Source organism: Oryzias melastigma, linkage group LG20, assembly GCF_002922805.2.
Source record: "Oryzias melastigma strain HK-1 linkage group LG20, ASM292280v2, whole genome shotgun sequence".
NCBI lineage: Eukaryota > Metazoa > Chordata > Actinopteri > Beloniformes > Adrianichthyidae > Oryzias > Oryzias melastigma.
The window spans coordinates 7,996,019-8,016,416 of NC_050531.1; the positions used below are offsets into that span (position 1 = coordinate 7,996,019).

The 20,398-nt window shown below is 37.9% G+C and overlaps 2 protein-coding genes across 3 annotated transcripts in view; one reads left to right on the forward strand and one right to left on the reverse strand.

Annotated features, from left to right (window-relative positions):
• Nucleotides 1-13,509, reverse strand: part of LOC112151245 (sodium/hydrogen exchanger 9) — an 81,627-nt gene extending 68,118 nt beyond the window's left edge. For both annotated transcript variants that reach the window (XM_024280042.2, XM_036217309.1), the window contains exons 1-5: nucleotides 13,135-13,509; nucleotides 12,240-12,433; nucleotides 7,679-7,756; nucleotides 7,500-7,576; nucleotides 3,895-4,010 (exon numbers count right to left, since the gene is read on the reverse strand). In XM_024280042.2, the coding sequence (XP_024135810.1) occupies nucleotides 3,895-4,010; nucleotides 7,500-7,576; nucleotides 7,679-7,756; nucleotides 12,240-12,433; nucleotides 13,135-13,282 (613 nt within the window). In that variant the 5' untranslated portion in view covers nucleotides 13,283-13,509. The remainder of the gene's footprint in view (nucleotides 1-3,894; nucleotides 4,011-7,499; nucleotides 7,577-7,678; nucleotides 7,757-12,239; nucleotides 12,434-13,134) is intronic.
• Nucleotides 13,510-14,144: 635 nt separating this feature from the next.
• dipk2ab (divergent protein kinase domain 2Ab) overlaps nucleotides 14,145-20,398 on the forward strand; it is a 34,428-nt gene continuing 28,174 nt past the window's right edge. The window contains exon 1 of the mRNA XM_024280043.2: nucleotides 14,145-14,713. The gene's annotated coding sequence lies outside the window, so the exon portion shown is untranslated. The remainder of the gene's footprint in view (nucleotides 14,714-20,398) is intronic.

A 20,398-nucleotide genomic window follows, 5' to 3' on the forward strand; every position in this document is an offset into this window, starting at 1 on the left:
AAAAGACAAAAGGCACTACATCTTTGGTTTTAAGGACAGATCTGCATCTCCAGGGTCACTTTTCTCGCTGCAAAAGGAATTTATTCCAACACGCCTTTGTGGTTGTACTATGTCATGAATAATTTCTACATTTCCACATCTCAAGAGCTAGTAACGCTTTGCTGAGCTTTAAAAGACACGCTTTCTAATATAAAAACCATCGCATGCATTCCAAATTGCTGCAGTTCCTCTAGTTTTTAAATGGGATATATTTGTTTTTAACTTCCTGACGACCAAAGAAATTTTTTTTTCCCCTATATTTACCAAAAACTACAATTCTCAGAGCTTCACCCCTTCACGTTTGGTATCACCAAAAAACTCCCAATTCCCTCTGTAGATACTAAAAGGAGCTAAGAACTGGTGGGAGCCATGTCTGGAATATTGTTACCGTATATCTTCCATTAGTGGGTTCTAATAGACACTGCTCCAATAAACGCCGGGTCTAACAGATGTTCGTTCCTTTAGGCACTGGTCTCTAATAGTGGCCGGGCTTAAAAGCGTCCTTAAAAGCATCTTTAAAAGCGCACTTAAAAGTGTCCTTAACCCTTGTGCTCTCTTATTCAATTCAATTCAATTTTATTTATATAGCCCAAAATCACAAAGAGATTTGCCTCATTGGGCTTCAAAGTATAAACAATTGTTAAAAACTAAACAGACTACATAAACTGGTTATCCCTGCCCTTAGACCCTCCCTCCCGGTAAGGAAAAACTCCTAAAAAACCTGAGTCAGGAAAAAAGAAGAAACCTTAGGGATTCCCACATGAAGGAGAGATCATATCCCAGGACGGACAGGCAATACCAGAACAGTTAAAGAAAGATTAGCTTCTACAAGCGCCCTTAGAAGCGCACTCCAAAGTGCACTTAGGAGCACACTTAGAAGCACTTAGAAGCGCACTTCGAAGTGCACTTAGGAGCGCACTTAGAAGCGCCTTTAGAAGCGCCCTTAGAAGCGCACTTAGAAGCGCACTCAGAAGCGCACTTAGAAGCGCCCTTCGAAGCGCCCTTCGAAGTGCACTCAGAAGCGCCCTTATAAGCGCACTCCGAAGTGCACTTAGAAGCACCCTCAGAAGCGCACTTCAAAGCGCACTTAGAAGCACCCTCAGAAGCGCCTTTAGAAGCGCACTCCAAAGTGCACTTAGGAGCGCACTTCAAAACGCACTTCGAAGCGCACTTCGAAGCACACTTCAAAGCGCACTCAGAAGCGCCTTTAGAAGCGCACTCCAAAGTGCACTTAGGAGCGCACTTCGAAGCGCACTCAGAAGCGCCCTTAGAAGCGCACTCCAAAGTGCACTAAGGAGCGCACTTAGATGCGCACTTAGAAGCGCACTTCGAAGCGCACTCAGAAGCACACTCAGAAGCACACTTCGAAGTGCACTTAGGAGCGCACTTAGAAGCGCCTTTAGAAGCGCCCTAAGAAGCGCACTTAGGAGCGCACTTAGAAGCGCCCTTAGAAGCGCACTTAGAAGCGCACTCAGAAGTGCACTTCAAAACACACTTCAAAGCGCACTCAGAAGCGCACTCCAAAGTGCACTTAGGAGCGCACTTCGAAGCGCACTCAGAAGCGCCCTTAGAAGCGCACTCCAAAGTGCACTTAGAAGCGCCCTTAGAAGCGCACTTCAAAGCGCACTTCAAAGCGCACTTAGAAGCACCCTCAGAAGCGCCTTTAGAAGCGCACTCCAAAGTGCACTTAGGAGCGCACTTCAAAACGCACTTCGAAGCGCACTTCAAAGCGCACTCAGAAGCGCCTTTAGAAGCGCACTCCAAAGTGCACTAAGGAGCGCACTTAGATGCGCACTTAGAAGCGCACTTCGAAGCGCACTCAGAAGCACACTTCGAAGTGCACTTAGGAGCGCACTTAGAAGCGCCTTTAGAAGCGCCCTAAGAAGCGCACTTAGGAGCGCACTTAGAAGCGCCCTTAGAAGCGCACTTAGAAGCGCACTCAGAAGTGCACTTCAAAACACACTTCAAAGCGCACTCAGAAGCGCACTCCAAAGTGCACTTAGGAGCGCACTCAGAAGCGCCCTTAGAAGCGCTCTCCAAAGTGCACTTAGAAGCGCCCTTAGAAGCGCACTTAGAAGTGCCCTCAGAAGTGCATTCAGAAGCGCCCTCAGAAGTGCACTCAGAAGCGTCCTTAGAAGCGCACTCTGAAGTGCACTTCGAAGCGCCCTAAGAAGCGCACTTCAAAGCACACTTAGGAGCACCCTCAGAAGCGCACTTCAAAGCGCACTTCGAAGCACCCTCAGAAGCGCACTTCAAAGCGCACTTCGAAGCACACTTCGAAGCGCACTCAGAAGCGCACTCAGAAGCGCACTTTTAAGCCTTAATTCTTTTTAAAGAATCAACAGTGTACCTTATAATTCAGAGCGCCTTATATGGATTTTTCTGATTTTAAGAGGTACACAGGTTGATCGGGTTGAGAAATTGTTAGAAAAATGACTATTCATTGACAGTGCACCTTATAATCCGGTGATATATGGTGCAGAAAATACAGTAATAGTCCATCATTAGCTGCCTTTCAACTATGCATGCGCAAATCTTTAACGAAATTCTAAAAATAAAAAAATAAAAAAAACACGATTTTACATTTACACTGTTTCTATTAAATCACAATTATGCAAATAAGCACAAACCAACTCATGCAATAAGTCATTCAAAAACATGGTAACGGATGTGAACTATACTTTAATTTACAGCGGATGCATTCAAATTTCTACCACAGCACTAGCGTTCATCATCATCTATCAAAGGAAACGTTGGCGTCTAATTCCGGCCATGGAGCGGCTATGGATGACGCGATTGGTTGGTGATTCTGCAGAGAAGTTGTGGATTCAACAATTCATCATGACACGTTTAACTTTTGATGAACTGTGTGATGTGTCGGACCTCTTGTGGCTTAAGTGTGGTATCCCGTAGTTGGTCACATGACTCATTTAATTAATAATTAATTAATTAATTAATTAATTGTGTTTCAATTAGGCAAATTTATTACTGCAAATCCAATTTGTGCAATCTTATGAACACCAATGAACAAGATAAAAAAACACTATTGCTCTTTTACTTCTAGCTCTAAAAATGTTGTGACATTTAGACAGTCAGCAACATGATCACGCTAGCAAATGATTTAAAAAGCAGTTTTCAGAACTCCATTTGCCTGATAATTGCTGAGTCTTTGCTGTCAGTTCAGTGTCTGCTGCTGGACTGCTTTCCAGCGAATAAAAGGGAAAAAAGAAGGAGCAAAAGATTTTAAATTACCCTCTTTTAGGAAGTCTGAGAGCTGGTGCTATATTTGGACGGAGAGATACAGAGACAGCCTACGGGTCTTTGGTTCACAGGCCTTCAGTGTACTGCATTTTGAGGCTAATCAAAGTGACGAGCGCACTGGGGTTGGCAGGGATGAGCACGGCTCTGAATGGCAAAATAGCATCACTCAATGTGACAACTTAAACCATATCTGCAGCCGCTCTTTGACACCAACTGAGATCAGGTACCTTTTGGCATAAATAATTAACTGGAAGGGAGGGCATTCACATTGAGACAGAGGCGCGTCATCACAGAATGCCACATGACGAATCCTCTCAACTGCTTTTGAGGAACACAGATTTGTGTGTTTCAGAGCACAAAAAAACCTGAATAAGAATAAAAGCAAACCAATTACCAAGGAAGGGGAAAAGGAATCATTTCTCATGAGACTGTGGATTATTTTTCTGTCAAATTGAGCATTTTTCTGCATTTAGAATTAGGATCAACCTTTTAAAAACTCAATAAATTAACAGTTAATTAGATGAATCTCAGAGATCTCCTCCTTTCTATATTTCCTGCACAACAATTTGGAGTTAGAGTGAAAAAGTCAAATACCGGGGTCTGTGGCTGAGGTGATTGCACCAAACAGGAGGCAGTCAACGAAGGAGTAATCTCCATCTGCAGCTTGGCCCAACAGCACCATCAGCCTGGTGACGCCGTAGATGCAGACCCTGGGATGCACAACACAGACAATGCAGTCATAAAGAGCAGCAAGCCCATCATTTATCCTTCTAATAACGACGAGGCTTCCCGCACAGCAGTCAGGGTAATGGGGCCCGAAGCTACCAGCAGGTACGATAACCCTTTCCTTCACAGCAGCTGCACTGCACAAATGGACAAACAACGTTGTTACAGCACAAGATTCGACTTATTCTACAATTTATGTGGTTTGACGGAGAACCCTTACCACCAGTAGAGTTAAACCCGGACAAATGTACTTACATGCTCAGACACGCAGCAAATTTGAATTTACACTATTATGCAGGCTTGCCTATTAAAGCCTCATTAGAATTCTTGATGTATTTTGCACTCAATTACCCAAACTTTCTGGAAACTGAAGGGCATTAAGATAAAACACCATTTTTTTTATAAACTTTGGAGGATGATACTAAAGTAAATTCCAGGACAATCCATTTCCTATGAAAACTTTTCAATAGAATTGAAAGAAAACTGCCGTATGCTAAGTAGTGATCTATATAGCAACGACAAAACCTATAATAATCAATAGGCTAATGTATCCTCTGGGAAATCCCTTTTTTCCAATAGTGTTACTTGGTTACCATGGTGACAGCACACAACCAGGATTTAAAAGACCATCTTCAGGTCAGGCAACTAAGCTGCCTTATTCATGAATCTTAAAGGGAGATCTGAGGTTATAGGTGCATGCATGCGTGTGTGTGTGCATGTATGTGTGCGTGTATCTGAACTATATGGTAAGGAAAAGTGACTCGGGCTGGGGGTGTTCTCCTCACCCTCCTGGTAACATCTTTTCCCTGTTTGAGCCCCAATTGTAGGCTAAAATTGACTTTTTTTTACTACAAGCGTTTGTACAATAAGGTATCACCATGAGAACATATTGATAGTATATAAAATGTACATATTGAAAATGATTAAATTAACCAAAATGATGCTTTATCTTAATAGTTCAAAGGATTTAACTGGAAATATTAAACTAAACTTCTAAAGTAAAGCAAAGAATCATCAGCGAAGAAGTTCACATGTGCAGCCTACTTTTCTTCTTGAATCAGCGTTGTAGAAATATGACATGAAACATACACAACATGGATGCAGCAGCTAAAACGCTGTAAGCCTAGATTAGAGTACAAACTTTCTCTATTTGCAACGGATTATAACCCCCACCCCCCAAATATTAATCAAAACCGCTCTAAGACCATGTTTACGACTAGTTCAATCAAGCTCCTTCAGCAGAAATACACATTTGGTTTCTCGTGATCACAGTTCTGACTATAAATCAGGTCAAATTGTAAGATTATGCACCAATTCCTTATTTGCCACAAGTGTAAGGATTCTACAAAAAGGTGAACACTTTGATAAATCTGGATCCTTGCTGATGTTCAGGATCTGTAATTTCCATACTTCTTTAGTCTGAGTCAAATCAATCTTTTTGCACAAAGTCTTTTGCCTCTAAGCAAATCGGTGGCGTTTCGCAGAGTCACGGCGATCCTGGAAAATCATCAAATCTGAAAATGCCAAGGAAGTTGTTTAGTGATTCAAGGCTGTGAGTCAGGTTCTTTGCCAGCGCAGAAATTGCAAGTCAAGAAGCTGTAAATCTTAGGGGAGCTGTAGAGGGACATTTGCAATGAAAATGCATGAGAGAACAATTTCCTTTGAAGACTGACAGTGCCACCTGGTGGCGTTTGGTTGGAACAGCTACACAAGGACGAGTCATCTAGAAGAAAAAATGTGATAAAGCTTAGCATGCTGAAAACTATTTGCAATGTCTGGCAGCAGGAACAGCAGAGGTGTTGTGGTTTCCTCCCGTGCTTTGAAACAGCTCACGGGGTCACGGGGTCACTGGCTCGGTACTAATTAAAGTGATTTGTTGCACCTGTGCTGCTCCTAACATTAAAGGGAAAAACACAAACAGCTGTGGGAATGATGCTAACAGGGAAGAACAGGAAGAGAGGAAAAAACTGTTAACTGCACATGTGATGTTTTTATGCAAAAGTCTCTAATTTGACAAAAAAAGTTTAGCTTGTTTAGATGCTAAAAAAAACATTGAATGTTAAATCAGCTGATGCTTGATTGCAGGGAATAGATGCGTTTTTTGTAACTTTCTTTTTCAGTTAACCTATAAATTAGACAAAATCACTTGTATGGTACCAATTTTCTTGCAAAAAATAAAAAAAAGGATGAGTTTACCTCATTAGCAGCGACTTTAGGTGTGTTGGTGTAAAAAGAATATCTTAGATTCTAATATAAATGCTTTGAGCTGTCCATCACATCCTGATTACAGATATTTTTTTCCAGATGGAACTCCTGTTTATGACTGTTACAACTTAAGATAAAAAAAATTATAAACTGAAGTTAAGATTTCATTTGCATCTTATACCTTAATCATATGTTGATTTGTAACGAACAAACATGTTTATTACACAAGTTCAGCCGCAAAACCCAATAGAGTAATATTTATGGTCAGATTGTAGTTTAAATTAAGAAAAAAAAGACATATTCTCATTTGATCAAAAGGGTCAAAAACTGTTCTAATTCAAAGGTCTGTGGTCATCAATCTAGTGAGCATCAATGAACACTGTTTTTTCGCAAAGCCTTCTGGGAAATATCTATGTCCAAATTGCCACCTTAATCCGTACATACTAAAAACTACAATTTCTAGTTGTAATTTAAAGTTGTGCGTGTGTAAACTATATTTTGTATCTTTTTGTACTTTTTTTACATGTGAAAACACAATTTGATGTGCACACAGTTACTCACAAATTGTATTGCATGAAATACAAATCAAGAATTACACACACACACAAATCGGATGAGTCCATTTTCTCTCCATATATATTCACCAATATAGTTAGCTTTTGCAAAGCTTTCTGGGAAATTTCTAGGGCACAAGATTTTGGAATTGATTCAGACAGCAATACAAAACGCACTATATAGAGCACTATGTAGTGAGTAGATTATACCTGGTATTGTAAAGAAGATTTCAATACAATACTTATATGTATTTTTATGGTTTAAAAACTAGAACATTCTGTATTAAGTTCACACATCTTACATTTTATTAAGACTTTTTCATGGCAAAGCTATTTAAGAAACAGTTTGCACTGCAAACTTTTTTTATGTAATTGGTAATACTTTAAGTTTGGGTTACAGAAGAGACGAGGCAATTAGAAGAAGAAGTTTAAGATGTTTAACAGTAGATCTGAACTTAAAAAGCCTTTCACTGCAATATTTAAGAAAATGAGCTAACATGGATTTGGGAAAAAATGCACAAAATACAGTTTAATAAGACTTCTATGTGTTTCACTAGTACTGTGACGATGACTATATATATATTTTTTTGGTTTTAGCAAATATATAGATGCAGAAACAGACAACTAATAAGTATATATGACTGTCAGTTCAATCTTTAATAAATAAATGTTAAAAAAATGCTATATACTCTGATGAATGTGTTGCAGACTTACCCAATGCAGAAACAGCTGATCAGAGTACCAAAGAAGGCGAAGGTCAGCACAGATCCCAAGTTGGCAATAAATCGTCTCTAAAACATTGATTGAAAGTAGTAGAAAATACAGGAAACATTACATCCATATTTTGGATAGTGTTTCTCAGCGTTTAGGATGCATGGGGACAGCAGCCTCACCTGATCCAGGGTGTAAGCTCCATAGAAGATGATGGGTGGCAGGAACACATTGAAAAGCACATCCAGATCAAAGGTCTCCTGTAAAAGACAGAGCTGGTGTGTTCGCGGCTGACAGGGCTCCCAGGGGAGCACGAGGATCCGGTCCACGAAATGTGACTGACTGACAGGGATTACACATTATTCTGCATAAATGTGGTTTCCTTTGAATCCCAATGTGACAACAATACAACTTAATCAAAAACAGTTTGGGCAAGATTTCAATTAGAATATGCGGTAGACAGATGGTGCTTTAATAAAACACAGTAGTTATCAAAAGCTGTCAAATGTGGCATTTCTTGCCTTAGAAGTCTCTTCATAATGTTGTAAAAGTGCACTTACAATTGTTTCTACACTGACTAGAGCTGATTAAAGCAAAGCAACGCTGTGAGAAGCATCACTGATTATCATCAACTTAATAGCTCGCTTAAAAAAAAAGAAAAAAAAAGAAAAAAGCAATTACTGCTACTGTAATTCACAAGAAAAGCCCACTCTACCTACAATCCACACTGCAGCCAGAGAGCATCCTTGTACACTCTGTCCTCTTTGTGTCTGTCTCTCATCCTTATCAATCTGACGCAATGCAAGCCACTCAGAAAGGTAGCCTTTCATGCTTTTCAACCTTGAAGCCTTTTCATGTGTGCTGGGGTGCATTCTTCAGATCAAAAAGGCTGTGATAATTAATTCAGATCAAAATAATGTCATCCCAAAAGTCCATATCTGTTTGATTTGGGTGTAAAGAACTCAAACTATGGAGGACAGCGACCTTGGGTTGCCACAAACTGAGCACAATACATATTTAGATAAATTGATTTTTTTTAAAAAGCGTGGGTTTGAATGAGCGTTGCATTGGAAATATGAAAAATTATCCTTTTTAAATGATCATGCTGGAGAGCAACAATATTCTCCCAAATAATTCACCCTTGGAGAGGTTACCGGGGCAACAAATTACTTCCATAATAATAAATTACTTATTTGTGGCCGCAATTATCCAAAAAGCACAATGTCTGTGCGTTTCTTTCAGTCTATGTGGGAACAGAAAACTGCATGACAGAGACTAATCGAGTCAATCGAGTCAATAAATAATGCAAATGTTGGTGGTTTTCCTTCTGAGGGCTACCTGCAGCACATCGTCAACGATGGAGGTGTGTTGTAAGCACTAACTGCTTCTTCAGTTGAGCAGCACTAAATTTAATCAGACCACAAACTTTAATGCTGCACTCCCAAGTGGCACATAATGGACTCAGCGATGCAGTGAAATTCTTATCTCTCCCTGCAAGGTCCCCATATGTATCCGGCTTAATGGCTTGAAAGCTTCACACAGCCTGACTGGTGTAATGGCCTTTGTAGCCGCCTATGCTGGTTTGCTAATGAGACCCCAGCATCCTTAAAAGGCCAGAGTCCAAAGCATTAATGAAGAGTTACAATCAGACCAGAAGATTTGCAGCTTCTTTTTTTCTACCCTTTAAGGGTAGAAATTATTTCTTCAATTGGACTCACATTTTCTCATTTCTTTAAAAAGTTATGACTGAAAAAGTCATCGTTTGGCTTCTTTGATATGAAAACCACTTTGATCAAAACACTCAAACAGAAAAATGAAGCTGGAAAACAGAAAAGATACTCAATTAAGGTTCTTTTTTTCTGATGGAGCCAAGCTGCTGAGAAATCCCTGTAAAATTTGAAGCTGTGTACTGTCACATGCATTTTTTATTACACCAGTCATTTAAATGCACTCAAACTCAGGATTTTCCGCCCTGGGAAAACATTTTCCTAAATGGAACTCTAGTCTAGGCATTATTTTTTTTTTTTTTAATTTGTCGTTATTTTCTTGATAAAGTGTGTTAATTTACACAAAAACTGTCTGTTTTGCTTGATATATTGTGCTAATATAACAGAAAGTAAGCAAAAACTGTTTTGGTTGATATGTTGTGCTAAATTTACGAAAAGGTAAGAAAAAAACTATGTCTTCTGTTTGAGGTCTTGTGCTAATTTTACCAAACATTTGTACAAAAACTATATTTTGTTTGATAAATTGTGCCAATGAAATTGTACTAATAATGCCAAAAGAAAGCAAAATCTATGTGTTTTGGTTGAACTTTTGTGCCAGTTTTACCTAAAGTGAGCAAAAACAGTGTTTTAGTTGATATGTTGTGCTAATTTTATCAGAAAGTAAGCAAAAACTATGTGTTTTGTTTGATGTATTGTGCTAATTTTACCAAAAATTTGCTAAAACTATGCATTTTGGTTGATATATTATGCCAATATCACCAAAAGAAAGCAAAAACTGTGTTTTAGTTGATATTTTGTGCCAATATTATCAAAAGAAAGAAACAACTGTGTGTTTTAATTGAAATTTTAAACTAATTTTATCAAAAGTAGGCAAAAAACTACATGTTTCCTTGAGAAATTGTGCTAATAATGCCAAAAGAAAGCAAAATCCATGTGTTTTGGTTGAAATTTTGTGCCAGTTTTACCTAAAGAAAGCAAAAACAGTGTTTTAGTTGATATTTTGTCCTATTTTTATCAGAAAGTAAGCAAAAACTATGTGTTTTGTTTGATGTATTGTGCTAATTTTACCATAAACTTGCAAAAATTGTGCATCTTGGTTGATATATTATGCCAATATCACCAAAAGAAAGCAAAAACTGTGTTTTAGTTGATATTCTGTGCTAATTTTATTAAAAAATAAGCAACAATGACATGTTACGTCTGATAAATAGTCCTAATATGACCAAAAGAAAGCAAAATCTATTTGCTTTGGTTGATACATTGTGCTAATTTTACCAAAAGAAAGCAAAATCTATGTGTTTTAGTTTATATTTTGGGCTAATTTAATCAAAAGTAAGCAAAAACTGTGTTTTGGATGATATATTGAACTAATATCACCAAAACATAGCAAAAACGGTGTGTTTTGGGTGATATTTTGTGCTAATTTCAGCAAAAAGTAAGCAAAAACTATGAGTTTTGTTGTATGAATTGTACAAATGTCACCAAAAGAAAGTAATATCTGTTTTTTGGTTGATATATTGCCCTAATATTATCCAAAATATAGCAAAAAATAGTGTTTTGTGATATTTTGCAATAATTTTTTCCAGAAGTAAGCAAAAACTGTGTGTTTTGGTTAATATTCTATGCTAATTTTAAGAAAAATAAATACAAAATATGCATTGATATATTATTTTGTTCTAATTTGACCAACAATTTGCAAAAACTATGTGTTTTGTTTAAAACATTGTGCTAATTTTGCCCAAAAATAAGCAAAAATTGCGTTGTGGTTTGCTAATTTAACTTAAAGTAAGCAAAAATGATGTCTATTGTGCATTTACATTGCTCTATTTGTTTTGACATCTTTCTGTCCAATCATTACAGCAGTGTAAAGTGATCCATCAACCTTTTCTTTAAAATTGTCATCACGAAAATACAGTATTAAGACAAACAGACGTTTTCGATAGCATATCAGAAAATTTTTGTCTGAAGATGCTGCTTAATCCATGTCTCATCTGCCTCATCTAATCTGGCTTTACACACCTTGCAAATTATACCTACACCTGCCTGAAAACCTCTCTTCTTTTCCTTAATATCACTCTAATGTGAGTTAAATTACAATCTTCCTCTTTTTTCCCCACAGTTGCACCATTTCCCTTTTTAATAAAAAAACTCATCATCATAACAACCACAAAAAACCAACAACTAAGAAGAGTTAGAGAATAAATGAGATTTAGCTGCAATAAAAGCCCTCAATGGCTCCCTTATAATTATTTCTGCTGCAGTTTAATGTACTTTTAAAAGGCGTTAGTAGGAGTGGTTGTTTTGATATTTCATTAATGCTTCTCTTTGATGGAACTCATACACTATATAGCATTTTTGTGGTCTTTTTGATTTTGGTTCAATTATTTCCAGCAAAAATGCATGTGAGAGCGGAGAACTGCAGCTGGTCACTGAAAATACTGACAGATTGCAGTAAATGCTGAATACGGTTTACAAAAAAAAAATGCAAAAGTAATAAAATTGCTTCACGATTTGGCAGAAAATAATGTAGAATAGTTGAGACAATCCTGATAAATCATGAAAACATAAAGGAATATGAAACCAAAGGTGAGAAAATTAGTGTAATATGGCTGATAATTTTCTTTAAATGTTGTTAAATCCACAAAATAATCAACTGGCCAAGAGGAATAATGAGTTTTTAATCTGATCAAACTGCCTGTGTGATGTCCTCAGCTGAAGGCCTCATGCATAGACGCCATTTTTAATCAGAAAATGGTTAAAAACTTGACTGTGACAGTATAAAAACCAGAAGACTTTTTGTTTAAAGTTGTTGTACCCATGAAATCTACTTAGATTGGAAAATTCTAAAGATGATTCTTGCTAAAAGTATGATAAAGTTCTTAAAACAGCAGCACTTTTATACGGTTTGAAGCTTCTCCTGTTCATTTTTAATTATCATTAAACAAATTAATATTTTGAAAACCATAAAACAACTTATATTTTGAGAGTGTGCACATCTTCAATTTTCTATAGTTACCATATGAGAAGTCGAGTCCAGGGAGGATTTGGGGTTCATTTTTCCAACATGTCTGTAGCAGTGCGCTTCGGATGAGATGTTGACCATGACAAGGTGTGGAGTTGAATTCAGACCCGGGCAAGTGCACACGTGGTTCTCCATAGACGACGCTCCATCAAACCGCAAATACTTCACAGCTACGCCTAAAAGAATGCCTGCAGAAGTCAAAAATGCATACGATTAGGTATTTCCAGTACATAAAAACACAAGAATTAGGGGTGTGATTGATTAACTGATTTATTTTTCAACCAGATTAATCTGTCCGAGACAAGTTGTTAATTGAATTGACCTATACTATTATAAAATAGCGGTAATATGACCATACAGTGTGGTAGAATACTCTAATAATGTTCCGTTTGTATTATTTTTATAGGGAAAAACAACAATTTATTAAACTAAAATGAATACATTTGACATTAATTCTTGTTTACTTGTGCATGTATTTAATTTAAATATGATTATCTTGCGAGAAATACGAGAAACGTGCACTGTTCAGTACTCGGGTATTTATCTCTGAGTCACCCTGGTTACATTTTGGCTAAATATGTCAATATGAATGAATTTTATCGTCAACCACAAATTGTGATATGAATCAAATTGTTATTAAAATAAATTGCTACACCCTTATTAAAAATGCAAAAACCTTTTCTGGATCTTTTAGTTAATGCATTCCATCTACAAATGAATAATTTTATTCGCAATAAGATTTAACATGTAAAATTCTGGTGCAGAAGTCCCAACTGTGAAATAAAATAACATTTTACATACTATATTTGAGTTTATATTCTGGCACAAACACATTTTGATCAACGATGACTTCAGGAAGTGTTCTGAAACTTCCGTGGTCTGAACTCACCATAAAACATAGCACCTCCAGTCTCATTCACGAGCCTGTACTTGAACCTTTTCAACTTCCAAACACTCAGGATGGTTATTAGGGCTAAACTAATTGCAGCCAGGACCAGCAAGGCAGCATTTTCCTGCCTGAGAGTGCCAGTCCCCATCACTTCAAAAATGACTCGCTGCTGCTGCTGCTGCTGCAAACTTTGCGGGTTCAAGAAACATCCGCGTCTGCAGAGCTGAGAAGTTGGTGTTGCCTTCAAGGAAACTTGGATATTTCTGTCTCCTATTCATAAAAAGAAAGTTTTTTCGTTGTTCCTCTTTTTTTCACATGTTTATATAAAGAGAGAAACAAAATCCTTTTTTTTTTTTTTTTTGGTATTTAAGTTTAAATAAGTGTTAGCATTTTTTAATTAAAAATAAAAGGATACAAAAGTTTTACTAAAACACAAAATTTGCTTATTTTAAACAGTGTCATCCAAAAAAAGTCAGATTATCCGACTGATGTAGATTATAAACTTCTGCTTTTTTAAAAGGTTCAGCGACTTTCTATTATACCACAAACTGGGTGTCATTTCCTAAATGTCCAGTTGGTGGCGCGATGTACAAACTAATAAACGAACCTCAACACTCACAAAGCCTCTGTTTGCAATGTCTTATTTCCAAGTTAGTCAGGAAGATTAGCTAATTAGATAATAATTAGTTTTAAACTCTGGCTTATCAAAAAGTGTGTGTTAATTTGTTTCTTTTGATATGCGAAATATAAGTATGAGACAAATGAATAAATAATAATAATACTTTATTGTAATAAATGGCTGACGTGACGAGTTTAAAGCACCAGGGGAAGTCATTCATTATGCTTCCAGATAAAACCTACAGAGTAGTAGTAGTGATAGTGGTCAAATATATGTTTTAATTTATACTTTATCTAATTACAGTTAAAATAAAAACTAATATTTCGTATTTATATCGTATTTTTCTTTTGAAAATCAGAACAAAACATGACTGTGGTCAAACTTTCCACGTGGGGTGGCCTTCCCCACAAGACTCCGTTGGAATCATCGCCTAGCAACGGCTGTCGCAAACCGACAGCGGATGTCGTAAAGAGTCAAGGGGCTGTTGTTGAAACAGAACCCATTGTGGTGTGGAAGCGGAGTGAGCGTCTGACTGAGAGGAGGGGAAAAAAACAGAGGCACTTCTGTGGCCACAAGGGGACTCGTCATAGACCGACAGATATGGACCTTCGTTCGCGACGGGAGCGTGGCCGCGCTTTGTTCCGAGGAGATCCGCGTCGTCCACTCGGAGAGACCCGGAATACGAAGAGTTAAGAGTGACATCCCAACTGTTTATTTCAGCAGCTAACAGGCTAGCTGGCTAGATATCTAAAGGGCTAGAAATGGGAAGCCCGTTAGTGCCCGCCTGACAGAGATCTCCGTCGAGCTTTGAATAAACGCCTTTCCGCTCAGATAATGTCGGCAGTGATTTAAAGTAGCGTTCGTTTTGCCTCACAAGAAGAAGTAGTCGCAACTTTGAAGAATGAACTGAGCACTAACCGATTCATTACTACGGAGCCGAAGGGGGGAAAAGTGTCAAAGGTTTGTTTCTCTGTTGTTTCTCGTCTCTTTTTTAGTTTTTGTTGTCTCTGCACGGACTCCTTGTGAACCGGGAATTAGCTGATATATTATAAGAAGAGTGCGCTTTAGTTTTTAGCTCAAACATTTGATTTTTTCTTTAAAAAAGTGGTAATTCATGCAATTTTCATAAATTTATATTCTTTTTGTAGCCTAAGAATAAATAAAACCCATTAATTTCTATCTTGAATAATTAGATATTTAAAAAATATGAACTATTGTGGCTTAAAATGCTACAAAATTATAAATCCTGTACAAATAATATAAATTAAATGTACTGTTGTTGCATTAAGATCATTTTTCCTTGTGTTTTTTGGTCAAATTGCTATTTTACTCTTATTTCCTGAGGTTTATCATTTTTAAATAGCCTGGAGCACTATATTAATACATTTCCTCTTTTATTTTGTAGTTTTCTGTATATTAAATTCAGTAATTTCCTTGCTAAGCATGACAATAAAAGCATAATGTAGAAAAAATATTGTTAGATTTCTTTGCACTCCGATCAAGGTGTGCCATTTAATTTTTAATAAGAGATTTGTTTTTGTCAAGCTCTGAATTTTGTTATTTTGTACTTTAATGAATTCTTTTGGGGGTGCTTTGATATTATTTTAGTGGGAGAAGGGCTTTTATTTTCAAGGTTAGTTGGGGAAAAGAACCACAAAGAAAGTAGCCCCCGATTCACTTAAGATATTCTGCTGGTGGTTGATTTGAATGTTTGATTGCTCAGCAGGGAGAGCGTCTTGTAATTGTAGTCTAAAAGCTCCCAAAGGAGCCATATATATCTTTTTTATTTTTTTATTTTCCACTTACCAATCTCTCTTGTAGGACAAAAGCTGCTTGTACAGCACAACTGAGGTAAAAGAGGAATGGAACCATTGTGTTCTCACTCGCCAAACATATTTTTAGTCTTTTTTTTCTCTTTTTAAACTGTTTTGACAGCTTGTTTTTGTCAGTTCAAGTGTGGCCTCACTTAGCTGGCATGTTTGCTTAGCGGCTGCATCGGCACGGGTTTAAATAAATGAAAATTTGTCAAACTCCAACGGAGGGGTGAAGAAAAAGTGCAGCTGTTTTGATTGTACGTAAACAAACATCATTGCAGGCATCCGCGTGAAGAAGGCTGCCGCGTGCGCTCCCAAACAGCTGAGTCATTTGATAGTAATGTGGATGCCATTGATATTCCCATTAAAAACCTCTGCTGTTTGGTGTGGTGCAGATATGAATGGACTAATGTTCACTGAGGGGATGCAGCTAATTGGTGCTTATATTCTGGGAACTCAATTTTCCATTAGACTTGTGTGAATGTGGCCGTCACTTGGATCCGTTTCTTTGTGTGCAGAAGCAGCTCGGCTGTGGCTGAAATATGTTTTTTGCGATCAAACATTATTGACTCCCAGTCAATACTCTTGGCACCGGTAGTTCCTCTCTCCAGCAAGAAGCCATTGCATGGCTTGGAAGGGGTTGTGGGGGTAGACGGGGCTTTCACTGAGCTACGGGTAGGGCTTAGTGGTAATGCCGGCGGCTTGCAAATACGCACATTCAGTCAGAGGCTGAGAACTGCCACTCTGTCATTTTACTCACAGGAGCAGGAACTCTTTCTGTTAGTTTAAACCTCTTTTTATCCCCCCTACTTCCTGTATTTTAGACCTTTTACCCACCTCTCTTTTGCATTTTCAGGCGAATTAATCAAGCATGTTCTTGTGTTCTTGTGTGGCTTGACTTCATTATATTGTAATGAAGTTTAGCCTCAGGTGCAGAACAGGAAACGGCTTAGCCTGAAAGCAGCCGTGTCCTTGTACACATTATCTTAAAGCAGTCCTGCACAAAGACCTGATTATTCAAGATGAAAATGTATGTTTCCACCCACCCATCCTTTTAACATTTTTTACACTACTCTGTCAGGATCTAAGTCAAAAAGCTTGGATATTACCATGTCATCTTCCTCTGTTTCAACCTTTGTCATTCTGTTTTAAGTCAACACGGAGCCTGTTGCTTCATCTCACGCCTTTTGTGTCCCAGTAATGAGCCATTTTGTGGCTCTTAACATCTGCCAAACTTGGAACATTTTGAATGCGAAACTCATCTCCCATGCATGAGGAGTCAGGCTTTCTTTTGATTTGCCCTCTTTTCTTTTGCCTTCTCACTGTATTTTGCACCGACAAACTTTCTATACCCCACTTTTCCCAGCCTCTTCGTTGTGGCATGAAAGGTAATTTTGGGCTCGTTCTAAACAGGGCGCCCCTTTTTTTGGTAGCGTTGCTTTCCCTGTGTTTCACAGAGGCACGGTGGGGGGAGGAAGTGAAGGGGGTCTAATTTGAAACACAAGTTTCCTATGGGCACAGTGAGAGTGGGCCATAAGAAAACAGCGCTTTAGATTTCACCACCCCTTGTGCTCCAGTGGCTAACATCTGCGTCTGGATGGAAAGCACATGGCTTCACTTTCAAGCTTTTAGGTGAACTTTACCTTTGTAAGCGGGTAACCTTAATGCTTCAGCTCCTCACAGTATGCCTTTGTCTCTACACGTATTTACAAATGTGGATTATCCTTGGGTGGTGTGTGCCTGTAGACTGTGAGCACGCTGGGTAAATGCATGTGGAGTAATTAATGTAGAAACGTTTGAAAATGGATTGTGCTGTAGTCGCACAATCACTAGCAGCTACAAAATGTAGTGCATTAAGCTCTTGAACACCGCCGCTGTTACATTTGTGCTTTAAAATTGCAAATGTAAAGCATTTAGAAACCTTTTCCTGCTGAATTTATAAAGGTATACATGCATTAACTCTTAAGTTGAGCCAACCCATTGATGTGATCCAGGTAACACAAGTTGGAAGAACCGGATCCTTTCTGTCAATCAGCCAGCTTGTGCATCTCCTTAGTTTCAGGTCTTTTTGGACTTGTTCCAGCTTGCCCAGGCCATTTGTTGCTTTAGCCTAGTGAACAACTTCTTGGCCCTGTTGAGAATATAGTATGTGGTCTTTTTTTTTGCCCTTCTTTTATCCTAGCTAAATGTCATATCTGCTCCAGAGATATTGCAGTTACGTCTGTGCCATGACTGCTGTCTGTGTCAGAAGGTAAATGGCACTTGAATCAAGCTCTTACAACAGCGGGATATTGAGTTTGCCTCTCAAGCAATCAGCTTTCTTGCACTCCTTGTTGCGGAAGGCACACACATCATTTCACTGGTTTTTGAAAATCTTTGGCTTTTCTTTTTATTCCAAGGGAGAAGTCTATCTGACACACTAGCTGGCGTTATTTTCCCAAGATTCTGTTCAGTCTGAGATATAAATCCTCTTAGAATAAACAATTTTATTGAAAAAAGTCTGTTGTGATTTTTTTTAATATATGTATTTGCCAGTTTACGTTTATTTTTCCTTATAGAAAATTCTAATTTAGTCTATGAAGGGATATAATTTAGTTTGTTTGATTGAAAGCACCGCATTCAGATTCTGACCTCTACATTGTTCAGACTTGAAGTCCCACTCCAATCATCTTTTGATCTATTTCAAAAGCATTCCCAGTGGTCTTTTAATTATCATTGTGCCGTTTTAAGGAAAAATACAAAAACCCGTGTCATTTTCTAGGACAGGGGTATTCAAATCCAGGCCTCGAGGGCCGGTGTCCTACATGTTTTCCAACCAACCTTCCATTGAAGCTCCTTATTGGCTGCTAATTTCCAGGATCAGGTATGTTTAGCCAATAAGGAGCTTCAATGGAAGGTTGGTTGGAAAACATGTAGGACACCGGCCCTCGAGGCCTGGACTTGAATACCCCTGTTCTAGGACATAGCCTATGTGTGAATTCCCACTCTAATCCCTAACTAATAAAAAAGCTATATAACACGAAACTATCTAGTGGCCTGGATTTTAAAACCAATTCGGTAACGATGCTCACTACTTTTCTTTATTTTTCTTAAACGGCCGATATGACGTCACCGATTTCACGAAGTGAAAATCTAATCATTACGAGCATTTCACAACATCTACTCCATTTTGTTCTTATTATAAAAATGTGGATAGTTAATTTAAAATGTACATGTTAATTTTTTTTTTACAAAAAATATTTGTCTGCAATACATTGCGTTCTATATTTGCTAATGCAGTGGGCATCAATGCCTGAGAGTTTTTCACAAAGACTTCTGGGAAATTTCTAGAGCACTCAATTTTGGAATTTTAAACTTAAACAGCACTACAAAACGGGGCAACGCACTATTGAAGGAATTCTGACGTGTCAGTAGTTTCTGCAGGTGTTCATTAGAAATTCACCTCTGAGTTGTGGGTGGCTCTCATTTCCCATCATCCCTTTGTTTACGTGCTCTCCCGCTAGCTTAGAGCCCTCACACAAGATTGGCGAGCAATGTCAGACTTATCAAGCCATACAGTTTTGAGCCAGATGCCAGGTTGGGCAAGGAAAATGAAGCAGATCTATTCCTGGCTTTTCCTTTTGTCACCTAATCCTGAATCACAACGATACGGATAAAGAAATACTCAGAAATCCTATTTTAACCTTATTTTTCTTACATGTCCTCTATCAGAAAAATGCCACAAAAACATGTTAAAATACCATTTTCATTGGAGTAGTTTTTCAAAAACTAAAATTACGGTTGTTGGTTTTAATTGATCAAATTAGTTCTTTTTAATTTATTAAGTTGTACGTTTATTTTAAGATGTCCTACACTTAATATTTAAAGGAGCTGTCCCTTTACATTCCAGTATTTTTCTCGTACATTGAAGGAAAAAGAAATCATGGTGCTTGACTTTAATATTCAGCATGTAAACAACGATCCGCTTTAACTGGATTTATTTTGCTTTTCCTAGCCTGTGAGCCTCGGCTTAATTTACTGAGATGGAAGTGAGGAGTTAGAAATGAGTGTTCTCAACTCTTCTCTGACATTCCCCAGCCTCTCATCTCTCAGACCACTGCTCTCTTGGTTGTGTAGAGCTCTCAGCCGTCTCCAAGCAGAATTCTGGGAATTCATTGACCGTTACCCCTCACTGAGAGTTTCCACTGATGTAATCTAAATCATGTAACATTGTTTACCTGGCCACATTAGCTGGTTAGCTTAATCGTAGTTGAAATCTGCTCAAGGTGACTCGAGATTACTATGATCAAGTCCTAATTTTTTTAAAGGTTTCATTCGATTACACTCAGTGTGTTTACTAACAAAATAGATGTTGCCTAATAATATTTACAGTCACGCTACCTAGCCAAATATCGGAACCCTGGAACACTTTTTTTTATCATCTTATCATAATCGTTTACATTTCTTATGTTGTGTATATGCTGAAAAAAGTGTTCCCACGCTCATGTTTTCACATAATGAAAGTTGTGTGGGAGGGGAATGGTGACACGACATCTGACAACAGAGAATCGTCCCCTCTGCAGTCTAAAAGAAGTGAAGTACAGTAGTTTAAAGAAGTTTTACGCTTCTGTAAAAGTCATCTCTACACACTTTTCTCAGAGAGAAATGAACATTTTCTCTCTTGTTTAAACACTAAAAAGTTACAAACTTTGTAGAAAAATAAGTCCAGTATTATAGAATGAGACCAAATCGAAGATTTATGTAAATTTGTCAAGCTGAACACATTCTGTACAAGAGAAATGCCAAGAAGGAAATTGATTGAAAAGGTCTACAGCCAATCAGGACGTATAAT